The sequence below is a fragment of the Acipenser ruthenus genome, chromosome 8 (assembly GCF_902713425.1).
Source record: "Acipenser ruthenus chromosome 8, fAciRut3.2 maternal haplotype, whole genome shotgun sequence".
NCBI lineage: Eukaryota > Metazoa > Chordata > Actinopteri > Acipenseriformes > Acipenseridae > Acipenser > Acipenser ruthenus.
This window is the reverse complement of record NC_081196.1, coordinates 60,801,218-60,826,241: the sequence shown is the minus strand read 5'-3', so window position 1 is coordinate 60,826,241 and position 25,024 is coordinate 60,801,218. Positions and strand designations below refer to the sequence as shown.

The 25,024-nt window shown below is 38.8% G+C and overlaps 2 protein-coding genes across 4 annotated transcripts; one reads left to right on the top strand and one right to left on the bottom strand.

Annotated features, from left to right (window-relative positions):
- Positions 1-143: 143 nt before the first annotated feature.
- LOC117407282 (ADP-ribosylation factor-like protein 13B) lies at positions 144-25,024 on the bottom strand. 3 transcript variants are annotated; one of them, XM_034012103.3, is made up of 10 exons: positions 24,243-25,024; positions 20,092-20,162; positions 18,181-18,430; positions 10,050-10,155; positions 9,053-9,255; positions 7,745-7,859; positions 4,561-4,807; positions 3,660-3,770; positions 3,031-3,099; positions 144-2,140 (listed from the first exon to the last, which is right to left on the bottom strand). In XM_034012103.3, the coding sequence occupies exons 1-10, from the start codon at positions 24,299-24,301 to the stop codon at positions 2,064-2,066; spliced, it is 1,308 nt and encodes a 435-aa protein (XP_033867994.3). In that variant the 5' UTR covers positions 24,302-25,024; the 3' UTR covers positions 144-2,063. The 3 variants fall into 3 exon arrangements, with proteins under 3 accessions (XP_033867994.3, XP_033867996.3, XP_033867995.3); XM_034012105.3 differs by lacking the exon at positions 3,031-3,099 and having other exon boundaries at positions 3,620-3,770; XM_034012104.3 differs by lacking the exon at positions 3,031-3,099.
- Positions 11,129-16,255, top strand: LOC117407284 (syntaxin-19-like). Its single transcript, XM_034012106.3, has 2 exons — positions 11,129-11,404; positions 14,448-16,255. The coding sequence occupies exon 2, from the start codon at positions 14,544-14,546 to the stop codon at positions 15,426-15,428; it is 885 nt and encodes a 294-aa protein (XP_033867997.2). The 5' UTR covers positions 11,129-11,404; positions 14,448-14,543; the 3' UTR covers positions 15,429-16,255.

Here is a 25,024-nt window from a genome sequence, read left to right as displayed (position 1 = left end):
CTGGTTGCAGTATTTTTGTTATTAAAAATGTACACTAATGTGAACTGATGTAAGAGCGAGAATTGCACTTTTTACTTTTTTCCAAGCTTTTCAAATATCGTTTAATTTAAAAGAATTCAAACCCAAAATAGACAACACACACCGTTAAATAAGCAAAGATTCTTGTTTTAAAATCAAGTACATATTTAACAGAATATTTCACTATAAAAGCAACAAGATCATATCAAGCATACAAAAAATGTGAATATATTATGCACACTGGTATACAGTATATGGGTTACAATCAAACAAAATTGTTCTTTATGCAAGTTAACAAACGCATGTAGCATATAAGGTAGTTAAAAAGCATCCATGTAATGTCTCTAAAAAAAAAGTGAAACAAAAATGCAGTGTTGAAATACAGAATATTACCCGTTTACCACTTCATTTAAAACACGTTAAGCCTTTTGGACATATAAGATATAACGTTATGGAATTAAGAGGATACAATAAGAAAAGGAGTTGCACAAGCAACTAGTTTCGGGTAGGTAGTTTTTTTGGTTTTTTTTGTTAATTAAAATTGCTTCACTAGTGTATGGTACTTTCATATTCAGTTTTTGAAGGAGACCAAATAGCACAGTAATATTAGAGTTGATTGTAAACGTTAGAGATTCACGTCATATTTTAAATGCACACCCTTGTGTAAACCATCGAAGGATTACTTTTCACTCCATTTTTAAACAACAAACCAACAGTTAAATAATACATATTTTAAAGTTTATGTGGTATAACACATTGGGCTAATAAGACAAACATACTGTTTAGCCCAGTACTCTAAAATGCTTCACCAGTTCCCACAGACATCATTCAATTCACTGCCTGCTGTATTGTTGTTCCTTTCTCTGGCGATATGATATTAGAAAACTGTTGTTTTCTGGCAGATGATTAAATCCAGGGATAATACTATAGAGCTATTTGTAAATGTGGGCAAACTTAAAATAATGCTATTTCTATTAAGACAATGGGTAAAATTTGTTGAAAAAAGCTTTTCCAAGAGAGTGTCACAGCACAGTGGATCTCGGTTCTGGAGATGGATTCATTCCTGTTAATGACACCTGCTGGCGCTCCTATGCATTTTGCGATCCACACTTTTCAGTAGCTGGATAGCAACCTTTCACAGCACTCATCCCATCCTACTTGAATTTGTATTTTTCATTTTTCATGGGGTCCATCTCAAATCAACACTGTTTAACAACATGCAAAGGACAATTAAAAGCCACTGCACATACAGAAATTGCCAATAGTAATGTGGACATGCTGCAAATATCTTGAGCAATTCTACTAAACCCAGACCAGAAAATTCAATATTTCAAGACTTGTACAAATTGCCATACTGTAGTGAGATGGACACTTTTACTGTACTGAAATAAGATAATTGTAGCATTATGGTAAGTTTGTACACATGCAATTGAATAACCCTGTTCATCTGAATCACACTGGATTTAACCCACTAAGGCATTGTAATAAACCATTGTACGCATGCTTTTAAAAATTTACAAAAGACAGCAACCACAAAATCTTTACAAATGCTGTACCAATACTTATTGTAAGTAGGAAAAAAGGTTATAAATCATAAAATGATGGTCCCCAGGTTATTGCCTGCACGCTTCTTGCCACTCAGAGGATATGTATGACAATTCATCTATACCGACTAAAAAACACACAAACCATTCCAGATACTACAGTAGGAGTCTCATTCCACATTTTCCTAAAATGCATGAAGGTCAAATTTGAGTGCAAGTTCACGACTGTACTGTAACCATACAGTCACATAGGATACTGGCTCTATCCTCTGAAATATTGCTCCTCCTCTTTCAAAATCAATATGAAGCAGCGGCAACAGCAGCAGCGGCAGGTCTGTAGTGGTAACGGTGTGCATTGAACTGACTTGGTGATGTAGCGTATCTCATTGTAGCACTGCTTAAATAAGTGTGTGTGTGTCTGTGTATAAGCAGCCAATACTTTTCTCTAACTTAAAAGAAAGTTCTCTGTGAGCGCACATAAACTCCTTGCTGGGATAGCGGTTAAGAAATGACATCATGAGCGTCACTGTTAGGTCTCTGCCTGACTGACACGGGAGGGAGAGGCTTGCCATAAAAATCTATTGGAAGAGAAGAAGAAAGACAAAAGAAAAAAACACATCAGCATTTACACTAAGACCACATTTCTTTGACTTTTCACTGCAATGTTTATCCTATGCCCTAGGATGCACCAAATGTTGACATAATTGATGTATTAGATTACAGACTCCACCGTGAGGTAATTGTTCAATCATTGTGTTTTGCATTATACAAGAAAGTATCTGATGTAGATGGTTATTTCAAAATGTAATATGTACCTGAACCTTATATTGGGTTGAAACTTACAGTCTAGCCCAATTTTATGGCAGAAGACAGTCTTCAAACCACAGATTCATTGATTGATTGATTGATTAGGTGATTGATTTATTTGTACAAACATACACAAGTAGCTTTCGAGTTAACTATAGAATTATGGGTAATCGAGACATGCAAATGTAAGCATTACAAGAGCCAATCAAATCATGTGAAAGTCGCGAAAAGGCTTCTACATTCAAGTAACTGCATACATGTTTTGCCCTGTTTGGGGCTCATCAATGCAGTGTAACTGTACTTCAACTAGTGAAAAGCTCAGGAGAGTAAGTAAATACAAGTAGCTTTCGAGACACATACACTCAAACACACACAGCATTATTATTAGAAGGATGCAAAAACCAGAAGAAAGCAATATTAAAAGTTAGGGATATAGAATAGTATGTAGAATTGTTAAGAGTATATGGCACAACAGTGTTAAAGTCATTGACAAATGTTGTTTGATGCACAGAACAGCAAGTAATCACACTATGACAATAGACAATGAAAATGTTGGCGCATACAGATCAAGCTGAAAAGCAGTTGTCAATATTGATTACAGTGAAGAATGCCTGGCTGAATGGAACTGAAAGCCATGCCAAGCAACATCAAATACAGTTACCAGAACATCTTGTATCCCCCAGTGGTTCAAGTTTAGGAAGTCTAGTAACTTTGGGAGTACCCCAGCCAACTAAAAAAAATATAAAAATACAATAATATGAACCTTTTTTTTTTGTTAATGCCAACAGGCTGATTAAATGGTTAGGATTACATTTTAACTGGTTTCTGTATCATGTCTGTAAAATATGCTTTCATATATTTATCTTAAGAATTGCACTTTGTGTTGGGATGGGGTGGTTTATTAACAGTGTCAGACCTCTCCTAACATACCAACTTTCTCTCTCGTGATTTTGCTGCATAGTTTTCTACTCTTTATTTTCACCCTGACCGCAGAATATTTTCACTTCCTGTTAAGTGAGTATTAGGACCCTTCTTGACCCTGCACTCTTGTTTTATGCTGCATATAAGATTGGGTCCAAATCTCTGCTGCACAGGAAGTTAATCTATAAGGTGGTGGCAAGATCAATGGGCTTCAAAGGAGTCAAAGTGACAATAAAGCCTAACAATCAAAGAAAGAAAGTTAAGGATAATGAGAGGCAAGTGCTTCACAAAGCACGGGACTGTTTTAAAGGTTATAAAATGTTCCTGACCTGGCTTTTCTTCAGCTTTCTCTTCACTGCCGTTACTCACCGGGGGGCGGGGGTGGTGTTGGGCTCTCAGGGACAGCATCGTCCGTGCTGGCTGGTTCAACCCTGTGCTTCCTCTTCAACCTCAGCTTTGACTTGTTGGACTTCTTTTTGGCTTGGTCAAGAAAGTCGAGAAAAGATTCAATTTTAATGATGCAATGTTTTTATACTGTATCCCAAGGCTGCACAAATCCGGCCCTCAAGGTCAGGGGTCAGCCAGGTTTTAGCAGCCTTGTTTAATAATAAACTGATTAAGGCCTGGAAGCAGGTTAAATTGGTTTGAATATGTAATTTAAGGTACAAGTTGAACAAAGACCAGGAGGGCTCCGGACCTCAAGGACTGGAATTGTGGGCAACATCGGGGTGATTAAACCTGCATGTAGGTAAATATTTCATTAAACCTATTAAAATTCATGTAGAATGGCCCTCCTGAACCGGAGGATCCTCTGAGACTCGCACAGTACAGCATTTAAAGATTATTTTAACACTGCCTGCACTCTGCTGTGCGCTCAGCCTAAATAACATAACAGACAGTACACAATTTTAAACGAGAGGGCATTGCATGGAAACGGAATACAAGTTCAGAATGGAAGAATTTTAAGCAGAGAATGTTTATTGTCTATGTTTAAAGCTCCTTTATGTAGAACAGCTTATAACACTGTATTTATTGATTGTACAGATAAAGGCTTTACAGGTGCAAATGGTATGCTAGCGATTGATGAGCCGCCATGGGCTGGACTACCTCTTCCGATAACCAACAGTTGCGATGTTTGTACATGTTATATTTTGTAAGACAAAAGACATTTAGTTCAAGTAATTTAATCTGGCATTGTCACCAGACAATCTTTGAAAGCAATCCTAAAACGCACACAATTGAAAGCCTTACAGAGATTGTTCTCTCTCACCCGAGTCTACGCTGTCTGGGGTCTGGCGCTCACTCTCCTCCCCCTCCTCTCCCTGCTCCTGCTGTAGCTGCTGGTTGAGAGCGGTGGTGTAGTTGTGGACCATCCCACTATTGCTCAGCTCACTGCCAGGGTTGCTCCCAGTCTCCACATCCTCAGCATCCCGAGTGGGCTGCAGTGGTATTGCGCCAGACTTGCTTTCAGACTGCAAGTTCTTCGTTTCCTTGTCCCCTTTCATTTTTTCTTCATTCTAAAGCCAGAAAAAGAATCAAGCCTTGGCCCTGCAATGCAAGCTTGCTTAACAAAAGGGATACTAAAGTAGTTAACATCCCATTTCTTCAGGTCATGGCACTTCCAAAATCAGAACAGGGCCACCATGGGTAAGTTTGATAGATGTTTAAATTGCTCTGGAGGAATACATGACCCCAGCAATTACCACTTGGGGGTGACACTCTGCAGCAAAGTCTGTTTTCCAGAACTACATCACTTTTGAGACTGCTTACTGTCAATTATCAGTGCGTGGGCAGCCTTTGATAAGAAGGCTCCTGTCAGACCTGTGATTGACCTTGACCATGACTAAATTTTACATGCAACAAGGTGATACAGCTCTTATAAAATTACAAAATGCATGTCAGGTTAATTATATACATTTGCAAATAGGACACATCTCATTTGCACAAAAGTGTGCACTACATATCAGGGTTTATTCTGGAGCTTTGATAGGTATAGCTTACTGTGTACCTTGATTAAGATGGGCATTATGACTCACATTCATAGAATGTGGAATACTGTAATGAAATAAACGAAGCAGGAAATAAGGCATTTACATTCCATGCTCAAACTAGATCAAGGTAAAAAAATAAAGAACACTAGATAGTTAAGAAAATTGTAAAGTATGTTTAAATACAACATTGCACTTGCTTTGCATAATGGAATGAAATGTTATCTGTACTGTATTTGTCCCTTAGGATTGTGCAAGTTGTTTTGAAGGAACAGCTTTTAAAGGCTCAACATATATGAAATATGTTTGAAACATAGGGCCTCATTTACTAAAGGTTCTTATGCGAGAACATGTGTGTTATCCAAGGATAAGGCGCATGCTAGATAATCCCTTATTTATCAACCACTATAAAGCGCGACTTAAAGCATAAGACGTGAGTTAGCATGTACGCCTTAAAAATAACATGATGGGTACATTAGCATCTGCTGAATATGCAAAAGGAATGGATGGTGATGTATTCAAATGAAGTGGCATGAGAGCACGAATGAGGCTAATGAGATTCAGATGATATTTACTAAACTGTGCTAACCATGAAGCACACCTTAAATCGCGTGCTAGATAGCACTGATGGAAAGCAGGTGTTACGAGCCGAGATCCGTCTTAAAGCTGTCTGTGAGCACAAGGTACAGGTATTTGTCCAGTGGTTAAAGAAAAGGGCTTGTAACCAGGAGGTCCCCGGCTCAAATCCCACCTCAGCCACTGACTCATTGTGTAACCCTGAGCAAGTCACTTAACCTCCTTGTGCTCCGTTTTTCGGGTGAGATGTAATTGTAAGTGACTTTGCAGCTGATGCATAGTTCACGCACCCTAGTCTCTAAGTCGCCTTGGATAAAGGGGTCTGCTAAATAAACAAATAATAATAATAATAATAATAATAATAATAATAATAATAATAATAATAATAATAATAATAATAATAATGTACAATACTACACATCTGAAACTCTAAATAAGACTCATTTTAAAATAAATGCGTTTATATACTAAAACGCACATATACCAGCTCACTGCATTAAATAAATAAATAAAAAAAAACTTTTGAACAGAAATGCATCTATATGCAGGTATATCATGATTAAACAAAACTGTACAAACAAAATAAGTAACAGGACATTGAAAACACATGTGTTTATGTAGCCTATAGACATAAAAAGCATGCAAAAAAAATGGTGATAACTTAACTGCGTTCATACAGACATTGAAACACGGTAATATAAATAAAGGAAATTGGGTTTACAATCACAACAGCACATAATATCAAAGAAGGAAGTGTTCTCTTAAATCACATACCTGCATACAGTGCACTTTTTTTTTTCCCACACGATTTGGGCACAGCTTTACCATTGCATGTGTCGGTTGGCACTGGGGTCAATACCTTCTGCATGCCTGCTTTTACTTCTGTACAAATAATTCTGTACCTTCACAATGTAACCGATTTGCACTTTTCTGTACAAAATGATTCTTTGTCTAGCTACAATAGATTATACAGTAGGCTATGCACAGTATAGTTACTCCTAGTTATTATTACCTGTGCATTTCTTGCAATTGGTGTCTGTGAGATCCACATTGTAAAACACATGAATGGCATTTCAATGTACGGAAATTAGTTGATCGCTGAAATATGCCACCTGGTCTAAATGCCAACTCCATACTTCATTGTATTCACAGTTTCATTAATGTATCCCAAGGGCTACAGACTATTCTAGTCAAATGATGGATTGAAAAAAAAAAGAATAGGCTACTATAGAAGCGAAATGCTTTTTATATATACTGTATAGCCATGACGGTGTCTAGGTAGGATGAGGCCCATATTTTCTCCAAGAGCCTGTTAAAAAAAAGTGAGACTGAAATATGTATATGCTTGATATTGCCTACATTTTGATACCTCTAAGAATGTGTGCTAAGGAATGTCCATACCAAGTTTAAACACAACTGGTTCTGATGATGTGAATGTTGAACTAAACAATAACATGGAGGGGCAGCTAAAGGGCTACTTTTAAAGCAAACAGAGTATGTTATCTACATAGAATAAGTTAAATAAAGAAGAAAAAAAATTGAAACCTTAATTGAATATAAAGAATATTTTAAAACATCAATAACTGACTAATCTATTCAAAATCACAATGGTAATGCTATTAGGCAGTGGGGTCAATGACCAATTTAATGAAGAAATGTATGAGCCAAGGTATTTAAGAGGGCATGAAAAACAAAACAAAACAAAAAAAACCTATAAACACAGTGCCATATTTATAAAGCTTTAGGAATGTTTTAAGTAATGGTTTGCTGACAGTTTTGAAATAACTTTAAAGTAAGGCGGTTTAAAAAACATTCCTTGAAAGTTTATTTTATGGGTCCCACAGTATCCTGTCTAGCAGAGTAAGTAGATTTCCTTTTGAAAGCACGCACCTGTGTAATCACATTGCTTATGGGCTGAAAAGGGTTAACCATGGTGCCAGCCTCAGGATCCTCTTTCTGGATGGACCGCCCCTCTCTCTCAGCCTCTTCTTGCTCTCCCTGCTCTCTGACAAAACAAACAGGCCAAATATGTAAACAACTCTCACTCCCAGATCTCAGCTGCCTCCTGCTGAACTCTCACATCTCCTAATAAGGAAGCATCCCAAGTCCTGGAGAAAGCATTCTCAAGTGAGAGAACAGGATCCCTTTTCCAGCCTTTATTTAAGACTTCTGAAGGCATAAGAAACGTGCAAGTAACCCAGCTGTTTATGTTTTTCTGCAGGGGAATGTAAATACTATTGCACATTGGTGTATTTATTACATACCCAAGGTGATTTACTGGAAATCACATCTGTATGCCAAACTACTATAAAAGCTCAGGAATTTATTTTAAAAAATGGAAAAAAAGAGAAAATACATGTGCCTTTTTCCATAGCCACTCATACTAGTACACACAGCCTTGCTCTTTTACACTGGAACCCCCCTGTTCTGTACAGTGTTACCCCACTCACCTTTCCTCTCACGATCCTGTTCTGTACAGTGTTACCCCACTCACCTTTCCTCTCACGATCCTGTTCTGTACAGTGTTACCCCACTCACCTTTCCTCTCACGATCCTGTTCTGTACAGTGTTACCCAACTCACCTTTCCTCTCACGATCCTGTTCTGTACAGTGTTACCCCACTCACCTTTCCTCTCGCGATCCTGTTCTGTACAGTGTTACCCCACTCACCTTTCCTCTCGCGATCCTGTTCTGTACAGTGTTACCCCACTCACCTTTCCTCTCGCGATCCTGTTCTGTACAGTGTTACCCCACTCACCTTTCCTCTCGCGATCCTGTTCTGTACAGTGTTACCCCACTCACCTTTCCTCTCGCGATCCTGTTCTGTACAGTGTTACCCCACTCACCTTTCCTCTCGCGATCCTGTTCTGTACAGTGTTACCCCACTCACCTTTCCTCTCACGATCCTGTTCTGTACAGTGTTACCCCACTCACCTTTCCTCTCGCGATCCTGTTCTGTACAGTGTTACCCCACTCACCTTTCCTCTCGCGATCCTGTTCTGTACAGTGTTACCCCACTCACCTTTCCTCTCGCGATCCTGTTCTGTACAGTGTTACCCCACTCACCTTTCCTCTCGCGATCCTGTTCTGTACAGTGTTACCCCACTCACCTTTCCTCTCTCGATCCTGTTCTGTACAGTGTTACCCCACTCACCTTTCCTCTCACGATCCTGTTCTGTACAGTGTTACCCCACTCACCTTTCCTCTCGAACCCGTCGCACTCGTTCGGCTCTCTCCCTTTTCTCCTGGTCCTCCTGTGCTTTCTGCTCTGCCGTGTCTTTCTGCACCCGCTCGCTTAAAGCCTCAAAATCCTTTGCCACGTTGTTCAACAGCCAGCTGAGACCTTTTCTTATGGACTTATCAAACTTTTTTCTATATCCAAGAACTGCTGAACATGGCTCCTGGAAATATAAACGTACATTTAGCCTGTGTTAACTACTGCCTGTATTGAAAACATGTCTGTCAATGTTGATGTGCCCATGTGTATTTATGGTTTATGTTAAATTACCTGTAAAACCAAAAAATGGGGTCTAATTGAATGATCTAAACAGTAGTAGATCTTAATACAGCCATCCCAAAACTTGTGAATCTTTCCTATCTCAGACCTTTGTATTGAATTGTATTCAGCTGTGCTATTAAGTGGGTCATTAATTCATCCCAAGGCAAAAACATAAGCAAAATGAATACAGACTTAAATGGAAACAGGACATTACTCCAACAGACCAGGATTTTGGGTTTAGGGTTTAGGCTGCAAGGACAATCAACCTCAAAGCACCTAGTCTGTGCAGCAATATGGAGAATTATCACCACACTGAAAACATTAAACTCCCTTTGCTGCACATGGGACTTAAAGTGGTGTCAGGGAGGGTCATAAAGTGATACCTGCTGCACCAGTGAATCTATAGTGAAGTGGCTGGATAAATGGGTTGAATGGTGTGAATCTATAGTGAAGTGGCTGGATAAATGGGTTGAATGGTGTTTTTAGGTGAGCTTTGCTCACCAGATATTTTATGAAAAAGGACAATCCTGCAGCTATCTGTTGTTTTCATGTTTGCATTTATTATTTTAAAATGAGTACCCAAAGAGGCTGACAGAGTCTAAAGTCCCATCGCCTACAGTAAAACAAACTCAAAGCATCCAAAGTGCAGACACGCCCGAAACACAAATACAGCTCTTTTGTATACAGTATACTTACAATTTGACACAAGCACTTGTTTTCATTAACAAGCTTTTCCAGGGCCAGGTTCTCAATGATGTCTGCTTCAGCTAGTGCCCCATCTCTGTCCTGTTTATTGGCCAGCCTAAAAAACAAACAAACATATACCGGCAAGTATAGTGTTACTGCTGTACCATATATTATACTGTTAAATGCAGCTAGTTTAATAGGGAAACACAATTCCGGTTGAGAAGTTTGTTTTTGATCTATCTTTACTTAGCATTTTATGAACCTTAGTCATCTGTCGACTAAAGTGTATGGCTTAAGGGTTTTAATCAAATCGCATCACCTTAATGTTAATAAGATATTAGCAGTTGGTGAACAATACGAAAGACCCATTGCAGCCCAGAGATACTCCACCCCATTCTATTAATAAAACAAAACTGGTTCCAATCTCAGTTTCTGCGTCAGTACAGAAACTAGAAATTGAGCCAATCATTCAGAATAGCTGGAGGGTGCTAAATAAACAAGACACAGTTTACAGCAGCACGGAAGGTAGACTATGCATTGTTCCTCATGTTCTCATCGCAGTGTAATGTGGCTGGACTGCTCTTTGCATTTTCAAATTTTTCAAATTTCTGATACTGTATTTCCTCTCTGACAGAAACCACTACAAATATTGCCTTACAAGAGCTGTATCATTAATTCAGGTATTTGCCTTTTAATCTTGTTCTAAACAAAAAGATCAGTTAAAAGGTAAACATTTGCATCAGTATTACTATTAATATATCTTTTTATATATATAATATATCTATTTTTAATATTTAAATACTTTTATAAACTTTCAAAATGCAACAATTCAAAATTGTCTTTTGACCTTTACATGGACAAATACATTTGAAAGCATCCAACATCAAACGAATAGCCCTTGAATACAATGCATTCAACACAATGGCAAGTGCATGTGGTTCACAGTACTCTGTGTGAGTTTCCTGTAGTGTTCTTAAAGCCTGGCATACCAACATTGGTAGATAGTCTAATAATCCACAGTAAGCTTCATCCTATTGGTCAAACAGAAAACACTCCTGTGGCAATCTAGGGGTGGGCCTCAAAACAGGCAGAGCCTGATTTTCCAGGAGCGCAGGATGAGACAGCATGGCAGCTGCAGCACACATTTCCTTCTCCGCACATTGTTCCTTATTGTGATGCTGTCAGAACAATAAAGTCACAGCTTCAACAGACCTCTCAGGATCTCTAGCACAGAGGCGTTTCCTTCTCCTTGCTCTGCTGTTAGAAACTGAAGCAGCTGGATTGTTGAAGACTGCTGACAGAAATGCTCCCATTTCATTTATAGCTATGGATACAGCTTTTAAGGATTTCATGCTTCCCACAAGGTAACTATGTTGGTTTACTTTATTTTAACACTGGGATACATTTACTAAACTTTTGCTCCAGTGCAAAGTTTGATCCACTTGTTTCAAAGTCAAATAAATAAAAAAAATAAATTTAAAAAAAGATTCCTTAGTTCTCGTTTCAAAACATTGATAGCTTTTTATTCTAATTACTCTGGAACAAAAGCTTAGCAAGTTTGTTCTTGCTCAAATGATTAATGTTATAGAAAAGTCAATAGACCTAAATCTTGGGAATAAAAAGTTACACCTGATCTCAAAATAACCCTCAGCTGCACTTGCTTATGCCAGGAAAGGGGTGCAGGCGGACTACACATGTATGACCAAGCTTTCCCTCATAATGAATTATTTACTGAATGTACTGCATATTTATACTCATGATATAGCAGTACTATGCACAAGTCCGGTAATGTGCTGGTGTATAATATAGCATTTCAACTGTACTACAGTGTACAGTTAAAATCAAATGATAAATAACAACTGCAGGAACTAGCTCTAAAATAACTCCAAAAACAACTCACAAGGAATGTTTTGTTAAGTAGTCTTTTTAAAGCTCATTGTGATTAATTAAATCAAGTTTGCAGATCAATACATCTTTTTCAACTGTTTTAGTGAGGGTATATTAGTTTATTATAATTTTTCAAAGTACTGTTTAACCTTTGGGCAAATGATTAACAATGATTTGCAGAACTATGAAATGCTAATTACAAATGGACAAAAAAAGAGACAAAAAAAAAAAAAAAACACCAACTGAAGCATTTTCACAAACAGCCTGTTACAACTACAGTATGTCTTGTTTGTTTTCTTTTCCTGTTAGGCAGAGTTTTAATCAGATAACAAGAATATTTTATCTCCTGACCTGCTTCTCCTAAGAAAAGCAGCATTCTGTACTGCACAGCTCTGCTGAATGTCGGCTCATTTGGATAAAGAACGTGCTTGTCCTTTAAGCTTAGTTTGTTGACTCAAACATGTTAGCTGAATCAAAAAGTATGTGCGACAACATTTTAAATATTTTGTTTCCATGCATTAAGAAAATATATCTGTACAAATCTGCAAAACTTCTTTGTGTGTATATGTGTGTGTGCGTGTGCGTGTGCATGTGCAGTACGCGTCTCAAATACTCTTAAAGCATGTGTTCTTTTGTAACTAAGGGAGCTGGTATGTATAAAGCAAAACTACTTCAAATCTACAGTTTGGAAGGTTGTGTAACTCCTTCATTAAAGTTTTGTTTGGATTGGATTAGATTAGACTGTAGCACTGAGCACTGTGTTAATTAAAGCCCAGCGTCTCTGAAACCCCTGCATTGTAAAGAACAAAGCAGCCTGTTACATTAATAAGCCGTCAATCATAAGAAGATGATCAGCACTGAAATACTGGGTGTAGTCTGTGTGCATTATTTACAGCTTTAAATCTCAACAGGGGGTTCAACTGAAACATTTTAAAATCAGCTGCCTCAGATACTAAGCGGTTAACAAGCATTTGACAAATAGGTCACCTTGTATAAATTATGTTTCATCCCCCCCCCCCCCCCCTCTCCAAAGGTTACATTCACATGCTCCGAACTAAACTTTCTTCAACTGTATGAGGTCCATATTTTGGCAGAAAGCTATAATTTTCTTTTTTTTTTTTTTTACTCTTACCCAGATGAGAAAAACAAGCACCTCACTGAAACATGCATGTACTGCTGTGGCATGGGGAACTTAAGTTAGGGCCTGAGAGTAATGAACACAAGCAGTCTTACAGACTTCTTAAGTACTGAAGATCACTCGTGACTTTGTGTTATGCAAATACACATACAATACACATTGCATGTATACAGCACTTCCTTACCGAATGTCAAAATATGAATAGAACACAGTTAAAAAGTTTACTGTTACTGCTTCCTGATCCAATTTAATGAGATCCTGTTTGAGCAGGTCTACTCCTGTAGCTGTTTGCAGTTTCTCTTTTGCAGATGTTTTCACTGCCATCACAAGGAAGCATTCTTATCTTCTATGTGTAGTGTGGCAACAACCCACATATCATAATCAAGGGTTTAAGCAAGGCATGGCATGCTTTCCTAATGTATACTGTACTGTAGTTATGCAATATAGAAAATGCATTGAAAAAGCATCTCGCCAATGTGGTGAGGCAATTAAAAAGGCAAACAGATTTTTAGGCTACATTTCAAAAAGCGTAGAAGTCTAGAGAGGTTATGCTAAGATTATACAATGCCAAGAAATGCCCTAGTAAGACCCCACCTAGAATACTGTGTGCAGGTTTGATCACCACAGTACTAAAAATACATCATTGGACTCAAGAAGGTATTGAGAAGGGCAACTAGGCTGATCCAAGGACATAATGACATGAGCTATGAGGAAAGGTTAAAATAATGAAATCTCTTCAGCCTAGAAAAAAAAGAAAAGAGGGGACTTGATTGAAGTCTATAAAATCATTAATAGTTTAGATAAGGTTAACCCAAGACACTACTACAAATTCAGCACAGAAAGTGGAACAAGAGGGCATAAATGGAAGCGGAGTAAAAGTAAGTTTAGATCCGAAGGTAGGAAGCACTTTTTTTTATAGAAATGCATAGAATAGCCAACCAGGTGACGTAGTAGCATCTAAAACGCTAGGAACAAAAACGACTACATTCTGTCCTTTTAAATTAGATCCCCCTAGTAGGGGTGAATATTGTGGTAACAAGGGACAAGCCTTGATGGGATGAATGGCGATTACTCATTCACAGACGTTTCTTATGTTCTTATTTTAAATGAGCTTGTACAGAAATTAATGGAACTATTCTTGAATAAAAAAAAATGTTTTGTATTCAAAATGTTCAACCCATAAACATTACTTATCTTGAAGATCTGTTTTGCCAACAGAAATAATTAAGCCGTGTAAACAGAGGACAGGGAAGTGGACAGTAAAACAATAAAGCGAATCCACAGGGGAAATGCAGCTAAACTACTTCCCCACCTGCATAAAATACTGTAGCAATTTGAAGTTTCTGTCTACATTGTTGCTAATTTATCTTTTTTTTTTTCAGCAATACAGTGGTGTAATGGATTTACAAGCAGGTCCTAGGCTGCACTGTATAACAAGCTAATAAAGTCACACAAAATACCAATCAAAAAAAAAGAAAATGAGGGACCGTCTGCTGGAATTACAACAACGTGTGAAGGAAGCTGAACTCTCCAAAGAGGAGAATGGCCATGTGGGGCCTTCAAGTCAGGGGGAAGAGGTGGCCATCAAGCAACAAGCCGTGATTTTCGAAAAGGAGCCCATTGTGGAGTCCATCCTGAATGACGTGCAGCGGATCCAGGATGAAATCAACGAACTGGAAGAAGACATCACGAAGTTCAGCCAGCAGCAGAAAACCCTGGTGTCCACCATGCGCCGCTTCAGTGTTATCAAAAAGGAGAACAACATTACACGGGACATCAAGATCCGAGCCGAGCACATTCACAAGAGACTGGAGGCCATGTCTAAAGAGGTCAAGCAGACTGAGGCGGACAACGGGCTGACCTCTACAGTCACAAGGATCCAGCGCACCCAGCACACGATGCTCTTCAAGCAGTTCCAGAAGGCCATGTCCCAGTACAATGGCACTCTGGTGGGCAAGCAGGAGAAGTGCAAGCAGTTCATCATCCGGCAGTTGGAGGTGGCGGGGAAGGAGGTGCGGGAGGAGGAGGTGGATGAGATGATGGTGCAAGGCAAGTGGGAAGTGTTCAATGAGAACATCATTAACGAAGTGAAGATCACCAAGTCACAGCTCTCCGAGATCGAGCAGCGCCACAAGGAGCTGATGACCCTAGAGAGCCAGATGAGGGACCTGCGGGAGCTGTTTCTTGAGATCTACATGCAGGTTGAGCTGCAAGGAGACCAGGTGAACAACATCGAAGCCAATGTGATCCATACTCAGGATTATATTCAGCAGTCGAATGAGAAATTCAAGCTGGCGGTGAGGTACAAGAAGAAGCACCCTTGTAAGGTGATGTGCTGCTGTTGTTTCCCTTGCTGTAAATGACAACACCTCAATACAGCTGCATGTACAGTACTGTACAAAACAGAGGTGGTCTACGGTTACTATTCATCAAGATGGAGTCTCTTAAGAAGCAGTTGGTTATGGGAGGATGACAGTTCCGTACATATTATTCCATCCTGTATTTGTAGTGTCCGGGTGACAAATTGCATTTTTGAGGGACATGTGGACAGCCATTACTTGAAAATAGGAGAACAAACTGTCACAAACTTTAGTAGTTCTACATGTAACAGAATTGAACAAAAGCACTATAGTATAAGCAAGCTTTGAGATATTTGAGGGACCTTTTTCTGTCTGCTATGTATTTGCCCAATTGATATATTTGTATTTTATTAGCTAACTGTTTTAATATATAATATAATATCTATCAGAAGGGACCATTCCTGAACTGTAGCAGTTATGACAAATGGTATTGGATGGGTCAGGCAATCTGGCTCGGGTCACATGTTAGAGGCTGGTAATCTCAATTTAGTCCTCAGTGGACACTACTTTAGAAAATCACCACGTCATTTAGAAAAACAGGAAGCTGCCTGAGAAAGGACCAGGATTTTTTTTTTTTTTTATTAGCGTTAATATATAAGAAGATATTGTATATATTATTTCAAATGTGATACTAAACTCCATGCAAACATTAATGAACAGAGAACAGAACAGAAACACACTAACTGCTGTATTATCACATTTTATAATCTCCCTCTTTTATATGCAATATATTGTGCACATCTGCAAAAATGTAATAAACACAACATGGCACTGATCAAACTACAGTCGTTTATAATATATATTAAAAAAAACACCTAAAATCTTATAAAGAGGTCAATGAAAGAACTATCTTGTTACAAGAAATACTGTTATCTTGTTATTTTTAATGTGGGAACAAATGTTTATATTGCAGTCAAACAAAGCTAAATGACCAGACTACAGATTTCCTCCTCCTGTTCAGTCCTATAATCTCCTTGTCTTCGTGTTTCACTTGAATATAAGTATTAACAGTTTGCTTACAGTGCAATCCCATTAACCCCTTTATTTGCTAAGGCACACCACTTGGGGTGAACACTGGAACAAAGTAAAGTAGCAGTAAAGTAGCATCACTTGCATCATGGGTTAAGGCTCCTTACACACAGACCATGAGTGTAAAAGTGGGACACGGCATAAATAAAAGGCAGGATGCCAGCATGTTCAAAAAAAAAAAAAAAAAAAAGAAAAGAAAAGAAAAGCACTATACCAAGCAGACTACCTATAACTCCAAGATTCCTCCCCAGGGTCTTATTTGACACCTCTACTGTAATGCTATTTCTAACACTAGTATTTAGTAATACAACCTGATTTTTGTCAAAACGTTTGGAACATTCTGTAGTGTACCGTACATGTTCACACAAGTCCTGACAGATTGTTTTAGTTTATCATTGAGCCATGTGGCCCCGAGAACGTGCTTTTTGTGTATCTGTCTCAATCACGACACTATCTAATATTTAGTAACAACACTTGAGTGTTAATTCTAACTCAATTGTGCCAAGTGATGGCGGTTCATGTTGATAAAGTGCCCTTAAATGATCACTCACGCTTGAGTACTTTTTTTAAATTAGGACTAAAAATGTACATTATTAAATGGCTACCATCTCCTGGAAAAGCCTGTATAGCTGACACTTTGTCTTTTGGATTGCAGAATTTCTCACTTCTTTGATCAATATGAATCTGAGATAAGAATAACCACAAACATACAGTACAACCAGCAGCAAGTGGAATTTCAAAAATGTGCAAATAATTGCAGAAAGATGTCTTTTCGCCTCCTTGTGGCCAGCTGAATTCTATAAAGCTGATTAATTCCCAGACCAAGAAGAAGCAGCGATGCAAAATGATCTTGTGTTTGTTTGTAATTTTAGCATGGGAAAAGTGTATCTTTTTTGTTTTTTCTCTCAACCAAGTAAGCTAGCAAACTTAAGCATTACTGGAACACATGTTGGCAACAATTCACATGTTAAGCTGGTACTGCCTTTACCCGAAGTGCTGACGTTGACAGATTATTCAGCTATTTGGGATCCTTGTGCTGCTTATCTGTGCTAGATGTATGTAAACTGGTGTAACAAGTATTATGGATATGGAGACACAGCCCAGCATGACAAATCATATGCACACAATGTAACTGACACTGCCCTCTTGCTATACAAATAGGTATTTCTGCCTGGCTGAGCTAACAGCTGGTAATATTAAACCTAACAATGAACAATCGAATTCAAGAATGAATCAAATCAACAGAATCATTACATAAGCTGCATTACAAACTTGACCTGTCTGCAAGGTTACACCAAAGACTTTTACACAACCGTCTGCCTAAACAATTAGGCCAACACCTAGTTAATAGTGACAGACACACTTCCTACAAGAACCCCTTACCATTGTATGAAAGAGGTGCAGAAATAATAATAATAATAATAATAATTTATTTCTTAGCAGACGCCCTTATCCAGGGCGACTTACAAGATATCACATTATTTTTACATACAATTACCCATTTATACAGTTGGGTTTTTACTGGAGCAATCTAGGTAAAGTACCTTGCTCAAGGGTACAGCAGCAGTGTCCCCACCGGGGGATTGAACCCATGACCCTCCGGTCAAGAGTCCAGAGCCCTAACCACTACTCCACACTGCTGAAACAAACACTGGTCATCATTTCGTTGCTAGACTCAAAGACTGAGTAGCACTGATGGTTTAAACAGCAAAGCTTTCTCACTTACACTAGGACTGGCTTTCCTGATATGCGGGGGTGCCTCAGGACCTCGGACATCGTCTCTTTGGTCTCCTCGAGTCGCTCCACGTCACTGGAGTCCACGACGAAGATTACCCCGTAAGATTCGGAGTAGTAATTCTTCCAGATGCCTCGGATTCTCTTCCCACCGCCCAGGTCGAAAATGGTCACCTCAAACTTTCCCTGTGTCAGGTCGATTTTAGAAAACCCAACAGTCGGAGCGACATCTTCAGGATTTTCTGAAAAAAAAGGACTTTTTCCAGTGTGCACAGTTTTCTCTGGGTCTCTTCAATTAAAAAAAAGAAACTATTTTCTAGTGAATTCTGCAATCTACTCCCGTCAAAGTTAAAAGTATACCCCTTTTTTAATAACAAACTTAGCAGTTGCCTGTGTAATGAGCAGTTGTGCTTTGACGCTTGCATCTGTCATTATTTCTTAGTAACACACAGCACGGCATAGCTCTGTGTGTATTAAACGTAGTGCTGTGGATCCCACTGCTTTGTAAATGCACACTCAACAGCTATGATGCAGCACTGGTGCATTAACTGGTCCATCAAACTTCACAGTGCAGATGGGAACGTGATCCCCTTGGATAAAACTTGATAATACAGAGATTCTTGATATCCCTTGTAGAGACCTTGTCATTACTCTTTTGTAATTGTAAAGGTTTATTGGATGTAAAAAGTGAAAGGGGTTGGACTCTACACCACCTTGTTTTTTTGGGGGGTTTGCTTACAACAGTATCATTGAAAACAGGAATAACGTGTAATAAAGTTAAAACTTAAACACGTGCATCTTAGACAAAGAAAGAGAAGAAAAAAAGGTTGATAATGACCCTTGTCTAAAGCAAGCCTCTCCTGGATCACAGACATACATTACAGGTGGCTGTACACTAGAGGCTTCAAGCAGCCCCTGTGTTTGACAGCTCAAAGCGCCATGCTGGATAGAAAAAAAGAAACAAATAGATGCATCTGCCTCAGTGCAGCCAGGATGGCAATGATCCGATCTATCCAAGCTGCTACATGACCATTACTCAAGATGTGGGCTGAAATCTGCAAACAAATCTCTTCTCCATATTGGCCAAGTTATGTGTTTTATACACTGTTCCTTGTAAATCAATGGTTATCTGTGTTGCGTTGGATATGGAAGCACCTACCAACTGAGCTTCAATTATCAGCTAAGTTTGGTAGATTTAAGGGCAACTACCTTTTTGTTTTTTTATAGACTGTGTATACGCAGGTATGGCAAACATCAGGGACATTATGAAGTTACAGTTACGCAGTTCAGTCTGCAGAAATTAATACCTTTGATGGCTTTTCTTACAAACCTATACCTGTTAAAACAAACAGCACATGTGTTATAAATGTTGTTGCGAAGAGCCAGGCAAGAAAGATTTTGTATGATAAACAACAGGAAAAGCATTTCCATTTCACCCACCTGGTCTTGCAGTTACCAGCAGGCTGGTGAATTATCTTTGTCAACTTGAGATTATTCAGAATTCTAACTCTTTAAGCTCTTTGGTTTATGGTTTGCAAGAAGCATGCTGCCCATCTAGGCCTACTCCACAGGTATGGAATACTTGGCCATCATTTGTTCTTATCTAACAACTTTTACATCTTGAATTGATCTTACTTTACAGCTAGGTAGGACTGCAGCACAGGGGAGTGAACACTACGATTCATTTAAAAACCTATGATCACAGACTCGTAATGCTTAATGTTTTAATCACCAGGCTACTTAATTGTCCTGCTGTTAATCCGCTATGAATATTATTAATAGTACTATTATTTATTTATTAGGCAGATGCCTGCATACTCTTTCTTATTCTTTTATCACATTTCCTGGGAGGTAAAGGATTATGCTGGGATTTTCAGCGAGTAAGTTGGTAGGGGTTGCTCACCTCCCTGAATGCCTCTTACAGTTGCAGTTTTCCCAGCATTGTCCAGTCCAACCATCACCAAAGTCACTTTCCTGCAAAACAAAACAGATATTTGAAAGTCAACAGTGGGAGGTGATAGGATCTTAAAGCATACCCACATGAACAGGTCAATTCAAACACAGAATAAAGGCTCAAAATACAAACTGTATAAACAAGTTGTGAGCAGCATTCTTTAAAACATCTTCTGCAATGTAAGGGAAAGTGGTTACATTACATAGTGCTACACATCCAGCGTTCAATCAAAAACACTGTATGGTGTACAATGCAGCTTCATTTTAGGCCTGTAAGTTAATGACAACAAAAAGTCACAGTAGCTAAGATTTGGTGGTGTTTTCTACAACCTATGTTACTACATTAGAAGTGCCATGGAACTGTGCAGAATCCAAAATAAATAATACAAAGAGCAGAAGGCTTTTGTTAATGACTAGGAAACGCACTCAGAGTTTAGACAGCAATGTCTCAGAACCCATCTGCTTTTGAGACGATTACAGAACCAATGAAAGGTGCTGAAGAAGAAAGGACCTACAGGCCACGTCCTCTACATGTACATTCCATGCCCACCAAGGAGATAGTCCACATTAAAAACTGTGTCCCGAGTACAGGAGATAACAGCGTTCACCTTAACATACTGTTTGTTTAATACTTAACTGTTGCGCTTAGGCTTGAGGGGCATCAAATTAAACATCCTACCGACGGTCTTCCACACCCACGAGGGTTCCATCAGCAGCAGCAAGGATTGCTGTATTACCAACTGATTAAAAACAGCCTGTAGTGCTGCTCCACCATCCAGCACACAGATTAACAGGGATTTCATTCAGCTCGGATAAGGAGGAGCTGCTCTTGGGTCACATTCACACTCAAGAGGAGCAGGATATTGAAGGAATTTAACCCTTTGCGGTCCTATGTCAGACCAGGTCCAACTTTACAATTTTTCCTTTCCAGTCCGATGTCACATCATCAAAACGGCGTCATACACAGGTGCCTAGTCGTTTTTTCTCTGGAAAAAGTTAAGAAAAGCTTTCAATGGAGACAACCGCGACCAGCCAACCTTCGCCAGCTGGCTGCAGCTGCACAGGAAGAGTGGCAGAACATCCCACAGCAGTCTATCCAGAGGCTGATCAGGTCTATGCGTCAGCGCTGCCAGGATTGTGTTAATGCTCAGGGAGGTCATACCCGATACTAACTCTGTAATGTTTTCATTTTGACAGTGTGTCACGTTTCATACGGAAAACTTATGATTCTTTGATCTGTATTTTTGTTCACATTTTCTGTGATTATTATTATTATTTATTTCTTAGCAGACGCCCTTATCCAGGGCGACTTACAATTATTACAAGATATCACATTATTTTTTCATACAATTACCCATTAATACAGTTGGCTTTTTTTTTTTTTTTTTTTTTACTGGAGCAATCTAGGTAAAGTACCTTACTCAAGGGTACACCAGCAGTGTCCCCCACCTGGGATTGAACCCACGACCTTCCGGTCAAGAGTCCAGAGCCCTAATCACTACCCCACAGTGCTGCCCTAGTTGTTTGATATCTATGTTTAAAATATTTGATTAGACCCGAGTGTTTCGTTTCTTTTGTGCATCAGTATATATATATTTTTTCTTAATTATAAAATAAAATAAAAACGTATGCATGGATCTTCTAATTATCCGTCCATCTGTCCCACTCTAGACCAACATGATTAACACAATAACTGAATTTTCCTTTTATCAAACACTCCAATCCTCCAATAGACTTTCCGAATTGCAATTGGGTAGAACTGTAGATTTTATTTATATGAAGATTACTTTGAGATTAATTAGTACAACCCTGAGCAGATATGGTGTACTGCAGTGAGGCTTTGCACACTGCTCAGAACTCTCTTACTTAAAGTAATTAAGTGTGTTACATCATGCAGTTCTAAGACTCAAGTTGAATAACATGAGTAAATGTGCAGTAACTCAATGGTAATCTTTACAGTTACAAGCACAGTACATTAGAAACAGTGCTAAACTAAATTCACAAATAGTAGGACAGTACTACAGGCCTATTTGTTTTCTTTCTAGGTGTGGGGATGCAACACAAGTTGCTAGGAGAGGGCGAGTTTGTTTGTAACACAGAGCAAGGTTGCAATGCCCAGCCAGTTGCGTATGTTTTGAGGGTAATGGTGGAAAACATGTTTCCTGCTCATAATAAAATAACCCTCTCTCAGAACCAGATTCAAAAGCCTGCAGTATTTGGTACTAGTCTATTTTTACCTGTAGGCCTATATCTATTTAACTGGAAGTACTTGAATCACTGACAGGCTATGTGTACAGTGACATACAGACAAACAAGGCATTTGATATGCCAGAGTATGAGACACTTCACTTGTGCTAAAGGTCCCTAGCAAGTTTCATCACAAAAACCAGCAGTTCTCCACAAATGAAAAAAATGAGACACATTGACGTATGATATTCATCCCCAGTGGGAGGCCTAATCAAGTCTCCTCTGTTTTTATTAAGTCTCTATATTTTGGGTTAGGGTTCTATATTCTTTTAAATTCAGATTTTTGAAGATATAATGTACCTAGGAATTAAAATAAAAAAGACACGTTTTCATAGTTCAGTCTTTTAAACATTCTACCACTTCATCACAAAGACACTGCTGACTGTAAAATTGGATTATATTCCCCCAAGGCTTTTCTTGGCACACTGGTTTCAAAAGACACACTCCTGCCACAGCTACCACTACCACCAACAGAGATGTACCACTTTTTCTTTACTAGATACTTCCGATCTGACATTTTCACAAAGGGCTTACAGTATGTGCTGACAAATCTTTTCAAAAGAATACAGGACATTGTACCTTTACAGTTTAAGTTTACATCCATTTGGGTTTTCACACATCTGATTTAAAATAAAAAATATTAACCACCCACAGGGAAGCAGGCACTAGATCTGCTGGCAAGTCAGAACATGCTGTTTGAAGCAGGAGCATTCAGGGAACAGCTGTGTCTGACCTCAGAGCCACTGCACTCCAGTTCAGACTCAGAGAGACTGGCCTGAGTGGAGTTTGAGGGGCATTCTCAGGCACTTCCTTATTGAATATGGACACAGAGACTAAATGCTTCATTTGAGAAAACTTATTAAAAAAAAAAAAAAAAGACGATCATGTAAAACTATTTGTAATCTAAAAGTTCAAGCAATCACATTCATTGGTAAATTCCAGATATACGAGCCCAGACAAAAAACAACTCCAGTGGTCCGAGTATTCCCAAAGATTTTCTTGGTAATATTTGATAAATGAAAAATAATATTTCAAAAGGTGCTACTCAAAGCTGTTTTATGTGGTGAAGAACAATGTAACAACAGAGTCCAATAAACACACTTATTAACTTCAGTAAGATACTGTATCTGTTTAAAAAGTACATTCATTTAGCAACAATCCACTTGCAGCAACATGAGCAATCTTAGACCGTTTAATCACTACATTCTCGATTTACTACATTGTACTAAACAAAAACAAAAAAAAAACTGTGCAGAGTATTCCCTGATTTGTATAGAACATCAAAATTTAAAAATTCGTACTGTGACACCCACCTCGTGTTTGTGAGGAACATTATAAACGCCAAGCATGACACCGTAATCCTTACCTGTAATTCCACATCTTATTCAGACTACAAACAATTCTGTACTGTATCAGTTTTAATCCTGGCTGGAACATGGGAAGGAAAGGGGAAGTGAAGGGACCCTGTGCCACTAAATAAGTCAGGTCTGGACAAGACTTACAGTCAAGTTTCTGGGGATGAATCTCCCAGCTTCAAATGTACACCAACTACTATTTCTATACAGTAATGTAACCTCAATAAGCCATTATTCAAGAAGCTTACTGTCTCAGGACATACTTTTGAAATTACTACAGCAGGAACTTAAACCCCTAACAACGGCGAGTCATTTTCCAATGACAGAATGAACCCAGTTGCACTGTGGTCATGCATTTGGGATTTCAGGGAATGCTGCTACCTCGTACAACAGTAGAATGTCGTAACATAACTCTAGCATCATACAGTCGACACCATTAATGATATAGCACTCAATGAATATTACTATTATTACAACAGATTCCATTGCAAGTCCTCACCTGGCAGGCTCCCGCCACCGTTTCAACCAGCTGCAGCAGTTCGCCATCAGACTGAACATTGCACTCCAGATCCGCTGGTTTTGGAAATAAATCACACCACTCTGTTGTGGTTAATCATGACGAATATCTGCAACAGACAGGGGTGGGCATCATAACCCCAGCTGCCAGTAACGAAAAGAACGACTCGGAGTACTTCAACTACACAATCAAAAATTAAAAAAAAAAAAAAACTAATAAACTCCGTTGTTAGTTCAGATTTGATGTGATATGGTGATAAGGCCAACGCTGCAGACAAGTCCAATCAAAACGATCCTGTTTGTTGTTGTGTCCAGATGCAGGCTACCCTCTGTAGTTTTACAACTGTGGCACATTGCCGATGTAAATCTCAAAATAATAAATCAGATGATATTTCTTCTAAAAAATAAAAAGCTCCATGTGCAGACTGTTTATTCACGCGTGGCTTTCTGTTTTACTCTACTTTATATTGTATCGTGAAATCAAATCCCCTTATATCCCACGCGATCTCAGATGTGAAGCTAGTAATTAAATATCTATACATATATATGCGCCTTGAATAACAATTTAAAAAATCCTTGAAAATACCCAACGAAACCGGTCGCGCACAGATGTCTTGTTATTTATCCTGTCTTGGGTGCTGATGTTGTCGGCCCCTTTGCTTTGTTTACACCGCCGCTCCATTCGCTGCTATGGCTGCAGACTTCAGCACGTAGAACGCCATGACGAAACAGCAGGAAGAAAGCCGAGGGTGACGCGTCTTCACC

Coding starts and splice junctions, on each gene's coding strand:
- LOC117407284 (XM_034012106.3), top strand. CDS start 14,544: ATGAGGGACCGTCTGCTGGAATTACAACAACGTGTGAAGGAAGCTGAA.
- LOC117407282 (XM_034012103.3), bottom strand. CDS start 24,301: ATGTTCAGTCTGATGGCGAACTGCTGCAGCTGGTTGAAACGGTGGCGG. Junction 3,100..3,659: donor AACACCACCCCCGCCCCCCG/GTGAGTAACGGC, acceptor TATTTTTTTTAG/TTGGCTGGGGTACTCCCAAA. Junction 2,141..3,030: donor GGGGGATACAAGATGTTCTG/GTAACTGTATTT, acceptor CTCTTCCAATAG/ATTTTTATGGCAAGCCTCTC.